The sequence below is a fragment of the Symphodus melops genome, assembly GCF_947650265.1.
Source record: "Symphodus melops genome assembly, chromosome: 7".
NCBI classification, from domain to species: Eukaryota; Metazoa; Chordata; class Actinopteri; order Labriformes; family Labridae; genus Symphodus; species Symphodus melops.
The window spans coordinates 11,168,679-11,179,894 of record NC_136697.1 but is presented as its reverse complement, the minus strand read 5'-3'; the positions used below and the strand labels follow the sequence as shown (position 1 = coordinate 11,179,894).

The 11,216-nt window shown below is 38.5% G+C and overlaps 2 protein-coding genes across 3 annotated transcripts; one reads left to right on the top strand and one right to left on the bottom strand.

Moving 5' to 3' along the window:
* Positions 1-322: 322 nt before the first annotated feature.
* LOC306826720 (uncharacterized protein) lies at positions 323-7,107 on the top strand. 2 transcript variants are annotated; one of them, XM_079348205.1, is made up of 5 exons: positions 323-514; positions 1,738-2,004; positions 4,088-4,399; positions 4,505-4,665; positions 5,869-7,107. In XM_079348205.1, exons 1-5 carry the CDS (start codon positions 448-450, stop codon positions 5,911-5,913), a joined length of 852 nt encoding a protein of 283 aa, XP_079204331.1. In that variant the 5' UTR covers positions 323-447; the 3' UTR covers positions 5,914-7,107. The 2 variants fall into 2 exon arrangements, with proteins under 2 accessions (XP_079204331.1, XP_079204330.1); XM_079348204.1 differs by having other exon boundaries at positions 1,732-2,004.
* A 300-nt stretch (positions 7,108-7,407) lies between these two features.
* Positions 7,408-9,715, bottom strand: mgst3a (microsomal glutathione S-transferase 3a). Its single transcript, XM_079348206.1, has 6 exons — positions 9,432-9,715; positions 8,873-8,999; positions 8,612-8,685; positions 8,431-8,488; positions 8,156-8,228; positions 7,408-8,052 (listed from the first exon to the last, which is right to left on the bottom strand). Exons 2-6 carry the CDS (start codon positions 8,987-8,989, stop codon positions 7,913-7,915), a joined length of 462 nt encoding a protein of 153 aa, XP_079204332.1. The 5' UTR covers positions 8,990-8,999; positions 9,432-9,715; the 3' UTR covers positions 7,408-7,912.
* Between the last annotated feature and the right edge of the window lie 1,501 nt (positions 9,716-11,216).

Genomic DNA, 11,216 nt, shown 5'->3' with positions numbered 1-11,216 from the left:
GTTTTTAATGCCACAGCGCCGCACAACAGGCGCTCCTGACGCAGACGGCTGCGCTTCTGACGCAGTGACGTCTGATTGGAGCAGCAGAGCAACAGCAACTGCAAACTGATGCATATTGGAGAAAAATATTGAGAGATTGGTGAATGTGGCAGGAGTTAAAACAGAGCACGAGAATTAAACATTTCGGGGTTTGTTTGTTTTTTTTAGCAAGAACAGTGACGCGTTTAACTCTGCGCGTGAGTCTTATATTCGCCGCCTGCTTGCCGCGCGGCCCCACCCCTGCTCCTCTTCTGCCCGACTCCCTCCGGATATTTTTAGCGCTGATGATGTGCCCTGTCAAATCACGTAACGGAAACAGCCTCGGAGCTGAAAAAGCAGAGCTGCTGCGTACAGAAAGCGTTTGGTCTTTCTTTCTTTGTGATCTGCAGAGAAAAAGCCGCGGATGAGATGAAATTTGAAAATACTTTGGTGTTTTGCGTCTTGATAATCCTTACCGGCTCATCGCAGACGAGAGGTAAGGTGTCTCCCTGGTGTGTAAGTGTGTGAAAGTGTGTGCGTGTCTCTCTAATCAGACTTGACATCCTGCTGACGTTGGTCTTGATATCGATTCAGCACATGATGATCTCGTGGATTGATCTCGTAGAACGATGATACAGAGCTTGCAGGCTGCTGTTCACTTAATATGATCTCAAAATAATTGACGTAAAAAAATACATCTTATTATCTACGGCCTACATTTGCTGTTTGTTTACACTTTCAATTTGGCCAGCAGGGTCCTGCAAATGAATTTCAATTTAAATGTAGCCATATCAGTTTAAATGATAAGGTTGCTCACATTTTGATGATTTTTCTTGTTGCTTACATTCAAGCTGCAAAAGAAAGTTTAACAAAATCATGCATATAAGACATTTCTTGTCTTAAAAGGTTTTGTATATTGGTATATGCAGGACTTATTGATAAGTTACTATACAACTTTGAGATTCGAATCATAAAGCTTTTTGATATAAATGGATATTTGGCAAACTTTTCCTCTTAAATGCACCTTATATGATATCATACCTAATACTGCAATAATCAAAGACAGTTATAATCATCACTTGTCTCTTTAACTTGCCACACTGCACATAATGTCCTATACATTATTTATAGTTCACTCCTTTATATTCCCATACCTCTTAATTTATTTGTATTTATTATTTATTGTGGTTTGATTATGATTTTTTGTTTGTGTTTGTATTGCCGCAACACCCGATAACCCCTCTGGGCATTAATTCAGGATTACCCTGTCATGATCATGTTTTAATACCTCATAGGTAAGGAATTTCTTAAGGTTGGCAGCTATGATTGCAATATAAATCTGTTTTTGAACTGTTTCAACTTGTTACTGCTTTCCAAGTTTGAACCATAGTTAAGTTATTCAGTCAGGGCCTCTGTGGTACCATTCTTTTTTTAAAAATGTATTTCTGTGCAGCACCCAAACTCTGTGAAAGTGTAGTACAAAATCTTTGCAGAGGCGAGGCAAGAAATAGATAGATAGATAGATAGATAGATAGATAGATAGATAGATAGATAGATAGATAGATAGATAGATAGATAGATACTTTATTGATCCCGAGGGAAATTCAAGATCTGACAACATGTTAACACAACATCAGTCAGTTCAGTAAATTATGCTTTTGGAATGATGCATTTCTACGATAATCGATCATATATTATAATTCATCTTTGAAGTCACAGGTCAGAGCAGTGCTGCCATGCCTCCTGAAACCTCAACTTCTCCTGACCTGACAGAGGATCCTGATCTTAAGGTCGCCCAGAAGACACACATTCCTACAGGCCAGACGGAAACCTCAACTGAAGCCACCATTACAAAAACAGAAGTCCATTTAGAGACTGTGAACAGTACAGCATTTCATACATCAACTGCGGGCAACACACTGGCTACATCTCAACACACAGATATAACTGTCTTCATGGCAGCTCACAATGCCACTTCAGTTCCAGGTAATTCAGACAAACCTGCATGCGCTGTCTTTATTGAAACGCTGCTTCTTTTAAAGCTGAAGCCTTGAAAACAATTATGGTGATCATTTCACTCGTGATTCTAAAATTGTGCATCTATAATTTTCTAGTCCGGTCTGTTAACTTTGTCCAGGTTCTCAAAATAAAATCTCCCACAAACTGAACGCTGTTAAAAAAAAAAACCAGACATCCTCCTCACTCCATTTCCAGCAGTATTCCAGGAACACAGCCTCATGCTAGACCCCCACATGACTGGAGTGAAACTGAGAGTGTGTGCCGTAACCTCATAAATGAGATTCCCTTCTACAGATCAGATAAATATAATCCTTCTGCTGACGCCATGTTGGCTCTATGAGAGGCTTATTAATAAACAATGAACGTAACGCTTTCCTAGATCACACTTTGGTTGTCTTTTTTCGCTGCATTATCCAGTATAGCTGCTCTCTTGTAAAAAGCTGAGTATTATATTACTTATGTTTGCCTTATGACCCCACTGAAGGACATGAGACTGTATTTTATCCAAAAACACGCAGCATTAGTGTAATATTACGATGAGGCTACTTAGCCCGCGGAAGCAATAAATGCAGTCTGTCTCCCTCACACTTCATGTAAACAGTAGAGACGCCTGTAATTACACAGCTTCTAAAGTTCCTTGAACACACCCCCATCCCCAGCTGTCAGCATGAGCTGTCAAACAGGACGTAAACAGACACATGTGCTGTAAGTGGTGTGAGGCTATGCTCATGATGAAAGACACAGATGAGGTGTTCTTTAATGTACGGGCGGTTGTGGCAGAGAGAATATAATTTTTTTTTAAAAACATCCAAATAACTAAACAGTGACTGACTTTGTATAAACATACAATAAAGATAACCTACTTAAACTGTTAAAATAAAGTGCCAGAACTCTTGAACATTTTAATACAAAGCAAAGCAGTGATGAACAGCTTATTTTCTTTAACATTTGTTTGTTGGTCTGTAAGCCGGCCTGTTCCCAGAAGTCATGTTTTAATTTTCAGTCGTGTTGACCCAACAAACCCCACAGTAAAATAAACACAGCAACATTACTATGCTGTTGATTTATAAAATCACAGACTGTGTTGGAAAGGAGCAAATATTTAAAGCAAAATAGTCTGTGCACATGGCACATCATTTTTTAGCAGGCTTATTAGTATACTATAGTGTTTTCTAGAATGGTGGGAGACTTGCTTGACTACATCTGTGATGAGAGAGTAGGCGATGAAACAAACCAGGTAACTTAGAAGAACCTCCCTCACAGGGGGCAAAGCCAATGTTTATCCAGACTCCTATTTCACAGCAGCCACAAATAAATCAGTGTATCACAAACACTGAGCTGGCTTACAAGAAAGCCACAGTGACTGCAGACAGTATGGAGTTAGATTTGTGTCTTTATTTCATGCGAGAAAATAAATGATCTGAGAGAAAAAGAAATGTTTAGGGAAACACACTGATGGCAAAAACATTTTATGAGAGAATAAAAAAGTTTTGAGAGAAAGTATTTTTATTTCTGAGAAAAAAAATCTCTCTCAAAATACTTTTTTTACTCTCAAATCTATATGTTTTGCTATCAATGTAAAAGTATTTTCTCAAAAAAAAAAAAGTCTTTCTCTTGAAACGTTTTTCTTCTCACTCTCAAAACCGAAGTCTTTGCTATCGATTCCGTTTTTTGCTCTAGTGTCAGGATTTTGCTCTCGCTGTGAAAGTTGTGTTATAGGTGGGGCCACATTCCTATTGGCCAGTTGGATGAAAATCGTCTTGCTTGGGTAGCATAGACTGTAAAAATCTTGGGAGTCGAACTGAACTGGCCACTAGAGGAAGTGAAGTTTATGGCACTGCTGCGCTCAAATATGAACAGTTTAATCAGCAGGGGATTGTGCTGGATTTGTTTTGATAAAAGGCAAACAAACTATTTTTTTGACAATATCAAGTATTTATGAATAGCAGATTTAAAGTCAGGTTGAGGGATCTGTTTTTATGAGTTACCTCTGTCTGGTGTGCATCATGCTTTGTGTTATATAACTCTGCCCTGACATTCCCCCTTTCAGCTCCTGCAGACAGCCTTTCATCCACACCAACTGTGGGGAGCTCCATCCCTACACAGCACACCTCCACCACTGAAGGCAGAGCCCTGCTGACCACGGAACCGCTCACCCCCTTTTCATCTCTGCCAGCCCACACGGTGCATGGTACGAGCTCCACAGCCCACACCTCTACCATGCAGCAACAGTCTGAGTCACTGACCACAGCCTCCACAAAGCCAAAGACCACAGGGCTGCCTTTGACCTCAGCCCCGGCCAGGGGTCCTGCAGGGCCCAAGCACCAGGAGGTTCCATCTGAACTAAATGTTGGAGATGAAGGTAAGGGGTTACAGAGAGTTGTTCAAGGACACCTACTTTGGCTTTATTTTCCTGTTCTAGCACAGCGTGTTTATAATGTTTTTTATTGTTTCTGTGTTGTTGAAGATCACAAGAGCCCCCACTCAAGCTCCCCTCTGGACCCTCTATTAGCTGGCCTGCTCTCTGTGTTTATTGTCACCACTGCCATCATCTTCGTTGTCCTTTTCCTCAAGTTCCGCCAGCGAACAAACCACCCAGAGTTCCATCGGCTGCAGGATCTACCCATGGTGAGATATTTTTTCTCTTCTTGTAACAACGTAATGATATTGATAAACAACTCCTGATTTTGTTCAGGTTTTGTTAAGTGTTAGAATTTGTCAGAAAACAGCTTACCCTGTAAAACAGTTATATCATTTTTAATGTGACACTGAAAGGAGCTATCTGAGGTTGACCATAATTTTGTCATCAAGGTACTCAAACTCGGGCTTGTAATTTCAGATTATTCATAGCATGTTGTTATAGGGAAGTACATTCCAAACAAGAATACGTTTACAAAAGAGTCTAATGAAAGAAATTTACACATTTCATTGGGGAGTATGTAGGATTAACTGGGTTTGATATTTTTAACTAAAACTATGTAACAAAAGTCCGGTCCTTTTTATCTTAACTTTAGACTGCTCTGTTGTAACCACTCTCTTTTTGGAGCCAGTATCTTATGCAATGGTCATTCCCCTCTTTAAGTTTACCTCAAAACTAAAAAGACAGTAGGTAAACCAGGACAGACATTGGGCTCCATTCAAGATAAAGACAACATACTTGATAGCTATGTGTTACTAAATGTAACATTGGCATTCAACTCCTTTCTAGCTAACTTTGCCTTTAGCTGGCTAACTTTAGCATTAGCTAGCAATCAATGACCTGTATTTGCCTTAATCCAACTGTTAGCTAGCTTCTGTACTGTAAGCTAACATTACTGTTTGTTAGGAATTTACACCTTTTCTTTAATACCATCTTACATGTTAAAAATTATTATTTGTTAGCCAGTTAGAGGTTGAATGCTATAGTTAGGGTTTGTTAGGAGATTCTTGTTTTACTTTTGACCTTGTACATTTTGGATTTACATTACTGTCCAAGCCATGTTTGCAAATCATTTGTGAATGTGTATGTACAGTATATGAATTTTCAAACTTTGAAACAAAAGCACTTCTAGCTCATGGGGTAAAATTTGTTTTTTTTCATTCACATTTGTTGTAATTGTACAAGCACATAACTCTCTATTCCTCTCCACTAAGACCCATGAAACATTGTGTGCAAATAACTATACATTTTTTACGAGTTGTCTTGATGAACACATCAGAAAATAACATCAAAAACCAAAAAACAAGGTCATATTGAAGTCATATTGAGTACACATTCACTTTGTTAATTCTTCCTTCCTTTTCAAAGACTGTTCTGCTCTTAGTATTTTGTGTTGTCATCATCTTATCCAGGATGATTTGATGGAGGACACGCCACTCTCCAGGTATAGCTACTGATCGAATAATCCATTCAATCACTTCTACCACTCAGCGAGCAGAAAAGAAAAAGAGAGAAGACGCCGGAGGAGTCAGTGTTGGTCTGAGGAAAGCCTTTGCCTAAATGCAACCAGGTTTTTATTATTTTTGTTTAGAGATAGTGGTAATGTGCCTTTCTGGTTACATGAAAAACAATCATAACATCAAAGAGAGGATTCTGTTGTACTTTATGCCACATTCCCTTTAAATTTCCACGGGTCTTCAGTCTGGTGGAAGCATGTTGTTTTCTTTCTTTCCAGAGGGTGGGTAAATAGTATTTCTGCACCTCAGACTGACTCCTCATGTATGCACAGCACTTTAATGTGGCATGAATGGTCACATTGCCCCCTGGGGGACTTCAGAGGTAGTGTGGATCAAGGCAGCATGAAGTCCTCTGATATATTTAATATACAACCTCAGGTTATCAAGTAAGATATAAATGTGGGTATCAGACGGAGTGAGGATAGTAAATTCTTTAAGATGGAAAGATGCCAACATGCCTAAAACAAGTATTGATTATAAATGAAGATCCCTTTGGTGACCAAATAGTAGGGAAGAGCACTTTCAAAACCATTTTGCCCCATTGCTCATATTGTCTTAATATCAAGGCCTTTCTGTAGAAAATCAGCTGAAGCAAGATATGTTTTATTTCCCAAGCCATATCCTTGAAAAGAAACAAACCAGCTCTCCAATAACCATTCAAATATATGAACCAAATTAAATTTGGAAATCATTCTGTCAGATGTTTTAATTTAACCATAACACTACTCTATGAAACTTAAATTAGCTTTTGTTTTTGATGACGAATGTTTAATTTACCTCACCACAGAGAAAAGACCTTGCTTCACTAAAAAACCCTTTGCAGGAGTAAATTCTAAAGTTTTATTAAAATATTATGGTTCAATGTGTTGTAAAATTGATGAAGAATGTATTTGTTTGTTTCAAAAGCCTTTACTGAAAACAATGTAAGGAGGTGCAGGGAGTTGTCCAGTTTAGACTCTTTAGCTGTACGTGTATTAGCTGGAATATTATTCAAATGTACTTGAACAAAGCTGATTTATCAGCATTTTTAGTGTGTGGTCTAACTAACAGTGATGAATGATAATGTGTCATTGAAATGTGGACTGTAAGAACTTATTCAGGATTGACTATTTGATAATAAAAACTTAAACCACAGGACTGTAAGCCTCATGTTGCACATGGAGAGACGGTGGGACCTTGTTAGATCACAGCTGTATAGCGCGAGTAAAATGTTCAAAGCATTTTGCTGTGTCATTGTGGGAAGTGCATTTTCTTTTGTAAGTGTTTTTGGCCTGACAGCTCTGCAGAGATATCAAACACCTGCCTCCACAAGTACAGTGGACTTTGAACGATTAAATCAGATTTTTTAAAAAAAGGAAAGACACTCCCTTACACACACACACAAAATCTAACAAGACAACACACTCATTCACCTGCCGAAAAAAGAGCAAACAATTTTTTTAACCAATTACAGATATTTAATGTCATCAGTAAGACAAGTGAAAAACGTTCTTTCCATTAGGACTAACATAATCCAAAACAAAATAAAAAGACAATCATGAGTGCATTATACCTGATGTAAGTAAGTTTTCAGTCGAGCATGTGCAAACAAAATGTTTTATGATCTAAGATTCATTACCTCTCAAAGATCTGTTTTTATTATTTAATCTCCATTTGTTTTTTGTAAAAATGCATGACCATTTTCTATAAACTTGAAGTTAAAGACAAAAACATCTTGTATTCGGTGGGAGAGCCTGAAAACACACACTATACCAAATGAGGCATTTCCCTCCCTGCAGAACCAGTCGGGTCACTTGAGAGCATTAGCCTCATCTGACTTTGAGTGTCAAACTGGTCAAAGGTTAGCACACATGATGAAAGAAATATGGGTTATAAAAGTGGCTTTGATTATAAGGCGAATGACTAATTGGGCCTCAGTCTTAAGAGCTGGTCCTCACCATTACACATTAACTTGACGGAAGGAGCCTCGCATCCGTGGTCCGGTCCAGCCAAGTAGCTGGCGGCCGAAGTTGAATGTGGAGAGCATCAGCCCGAGCATGGCAAAGTTCCCGAATGCTCCACGCATCCTCTTTTTAGGATCTGATTTAGAATAATAGTAACAATAATGACAATAATAATACATTCTGCTTCAGGTTACCAAAGAAGAAAATGCAATGAAGTTTTGTCATCATGGTCTTCTTACCTCCTGTAGAGTAGCCATGTGCGTACACCTCTCTGCTTACAATCCACACAACTCCAAGTCCAGTGGCAGCCCGCTGTGATAGCCGAACACACACAATCAAAGGAAACGCATTGAGATATGCCAAGAGTTTTTTGAATAGATGAACTTGTTCCAAAATCCCATCAAATCACTTCAAAACAGTTTAGAAAGTTTGAACTTAAATTACAAAAGGCTTTAAATGTCACAACTTATTATGGACAAAGTGTGTTCGTGTTACAGTGCAAAAATCTACTTACAGGACAATTCAATCCAGCAAAAGCAAGGCAGAAGAGAAAGGCGGGGTAGATCTCCAGACTGGTGGGAGGTGATAGGAGTATGTTGACTACATTATTCATTCCTTGCTTGAGTCATAAAAAGTGTGGTGCAACGACAGACAAAGTTAAAGTCGTATTGCGGCTATTAAAAAGTCAGACTTACGTGTTTTGGTGAGCACGCTGGATGCAGTTGAAAACATTTCCATTTTCTGGGTCATCGCTGTACATCTGAGGATACTGCAAGGCACATGTGTTTGTAAAGAAAATCTGAAGAGCTGAACAGTCAGCGACAAAATATGTAGTGCCCAGCCCAAACATAAATCTAAGTCAACAAAGTGCACACTTGTCTTCACTGTTCATACATGAATGAATGGAAACAGTTTCTTAACTGTGTAAAAGGGTCCATATATTGAAAACTACTCACAGGCACGTTGTACTTCTTGCGGGCTTTTCCTACTTTAATTGCCAGATGTGTCACCATCACCATACTGGCAACACCAGTCAACACCACATATCCATACTCCTTGGAGAGCACAACCATCCTGACGACCCTGACAGGGAAATAAACACAGCCATATTGAATGACCCAAATAAAGATGCACAGATATTGTTCTTTGATTCATTAGCTTTTACATTTTGGTTTCATTTAGCTTCCCCCTTTCATTTTAGTAAAAGGTCAGAAAAGAGAACAACACAAATATTGGCTAAGATTACAGAAAATGCTGCTTTTCAACATTTTGAATGCACATCATTCTGTGGCTATAGGGCTTTAAAAAATAAAAAACTTCTTTAAAAGCGAATGATTTACAGCTCTGAAAACAAGTAAGACAGGCTGCACAACTAAAAGCAGACAGCAAGGACGACTCGAAAACGAAAGGTCAAGACTCAAACGTCGCCATTAATATTTGAAAAACAACTATGAGAGGACACAGAACAAAATGACAGCACCCAAAATAATTTCAGCGTTTACCTTACAGATGTACCTGCAATACGACGCTCACAGCTTGAAAGCTCAGGTGAAGATAAGGAAACGAGCAGACAAATGAAGTTTCCTACATGAATGCGTCGGTGTGCGTGAGGCTTACGTAACACGGAGAGGGCGGGGCAAAAGAGACTTTCCGTGTTTTTAGAGAATTATTTACTCGACAGATATCTAGTGAGTGCTAAGTGTCACCTACACATCCGGTTTTACCTCTCGGCATAGTTACATTTGTGTTACAAAGCAACTTTTCCCTGAAGAAGAATTAGTTTCACTCTCGGGACATGCGCATTGACTGCAGGTACGCTCCTCCGATACACTCGTTACTAGGGCAACGAGCTCAAATAGGGGACTACCCTTAGTAGGCACCCACTACCCTTAAAAGACACCAACAGGACCAGATGGGACAACACAGTGGGGTGATAGGCCTACAGCTAACACATTGGTGTTTAAATTATAACCTACGTATTATGTTTATAATAAATATTGCCATGTGTACATATAAACACAGACTATTGTTTATCGCCTGGTTAGGCTACTCTTTAGGTCTGACTCTTTAGCAACAGTAATAAATAGTTTCCCCCACTAAAAATGTCTTGTTTTTCTCCATTTAATTCAGTTCTGTTTTGCTGCTCTGGTAGAATCACTTTACAATGACTTATCATGTTAAACTAAGGTGCACATTTCCATTTACACATTTCCATAAGCCATAACCCTTAATAGAATAAATATAAATAATAAAAAATATGAGAAATAAAAAGCTGTATCTTCACCACTACCTATTCTGATTAATGCACCGGTAACAAATAACAGAAGTAACACTTAAGGGGTGTACTGTTCTGAAGTTGATTTCTCTTTTAAAACAGCCAGGAGAAATGTCTTCATTAAACTTGTCAAAAATAATAAAAAATAATAAGAAATGTTATTTTTGAGAAAAATGTGATATATTGGTGGTCACCTGATCCTCTCTAGTTTAATCTGTAACCTAAGTAAGACTTATCACAACATTAATAGATGCATGTAGATAAATCAGTCAGCCATATGGTTAATTATTATCAGTTAATGAAGCTATAAAGTGATAGGTCCAAAAGTCAGAAAATACAAAAAAATGACTATGACTAATTGATTTGTTCAACAGGGCGAAGCAACACTCCTTTAGTATGACAAATGACTTGTGAGGGAAAGCACAGGTGCATGTTTACAACATTTTATATTGCAGTCTTGTTGAGTAACTGAGTTCACCATTTCATGGCCTCTATCCTGGAAAACTGAGAGGGAAGGAACCCAAACAATGTTTGGACTGTATACTGTTGAAGTGACCTGAGAGGCCAGATGTCTCTGTGTCACATTATTAGCTTAATCTGAGGTATGCAAACCATCGTGCTATGGACACAGGGTCAAAACCACATGGGACTGACGTGGGACTACAGTCATATTCATTTTTAAATACTTAATGTAATGTAATATAATATTTTATTATACTAAAGCATGGTCTAAAACTCAATATCACCACTATGGCTTTGATTCATAGTGATGGGCTTGCAGACAAGTGCTGAAGCATGCTGATTTAAGAACAACAACCAAAAAACCTCATATGTGAAATTGCTTTAAACAACAGTACAAAGTCCACCAACACTTTAAGATCAACTTCATAAACAAATTAGACCGACACATTTTTGCTTGTGTTCATCATCAGGATCATGACACTGTCCATTTGCCAAAACGGAAGAAAACAGCTTTTGATCTGAACTCTTACTTTGTTTTTATCAACAGGTTACAGGATGTTACT

What these genes read in the sequence shown, in the direction of transcription:
- LOC306826720 (XM_079348204.1), top strand. Translation starts at nt 448, where the DNA reads ATGAAATTTGAAAATACTTTGGTGTTTTGCGTCTTGATAATCCTTACC. An exon ending in CAATGCCACTTCAGTTCCAG is followed by an intron (nt 2,005 to 4,087) that starts GTAATTCAGACA and finishes TCCCCCTTTCAG; the next exon opens with CTCCTGCAGACAGCCTTTCA. An exon ending in GGCTGCAGGATCTACCCATG is followed by an intron (nt 4,666 to 5,868) that starts GTGAGATATTTT and finishes CATCTTATCCAG; the next exon opens with GATGATTTGATGGAGGACAC.
- mgst3a (XM_079348206.1), bottom strand. Translation starts at nt 8,989, where the DNA reads ATGGTTGTGCTCTCCAAGGAGTATGGATATGTGGTGTTGACTGGTGTT. An exon ending in CAGCGTGCTCACCAAAACAC is followed by an intron (nt 8,489 to 8,611) that starts GTAAGTCTGACT and finishes ACCTCCCACCAG; the next exon opens with TCTGGAGATCTACCCCGCCT. An exon ending in ACATGGCTACTCTACAGGAG is followed by an intron (nt 8,053 to 8,155) that starts GTAAGAAGACCA and finishes ATTCTAAATCAG; the next exon opens with ATCCTAAAAAGAGGATGCGT.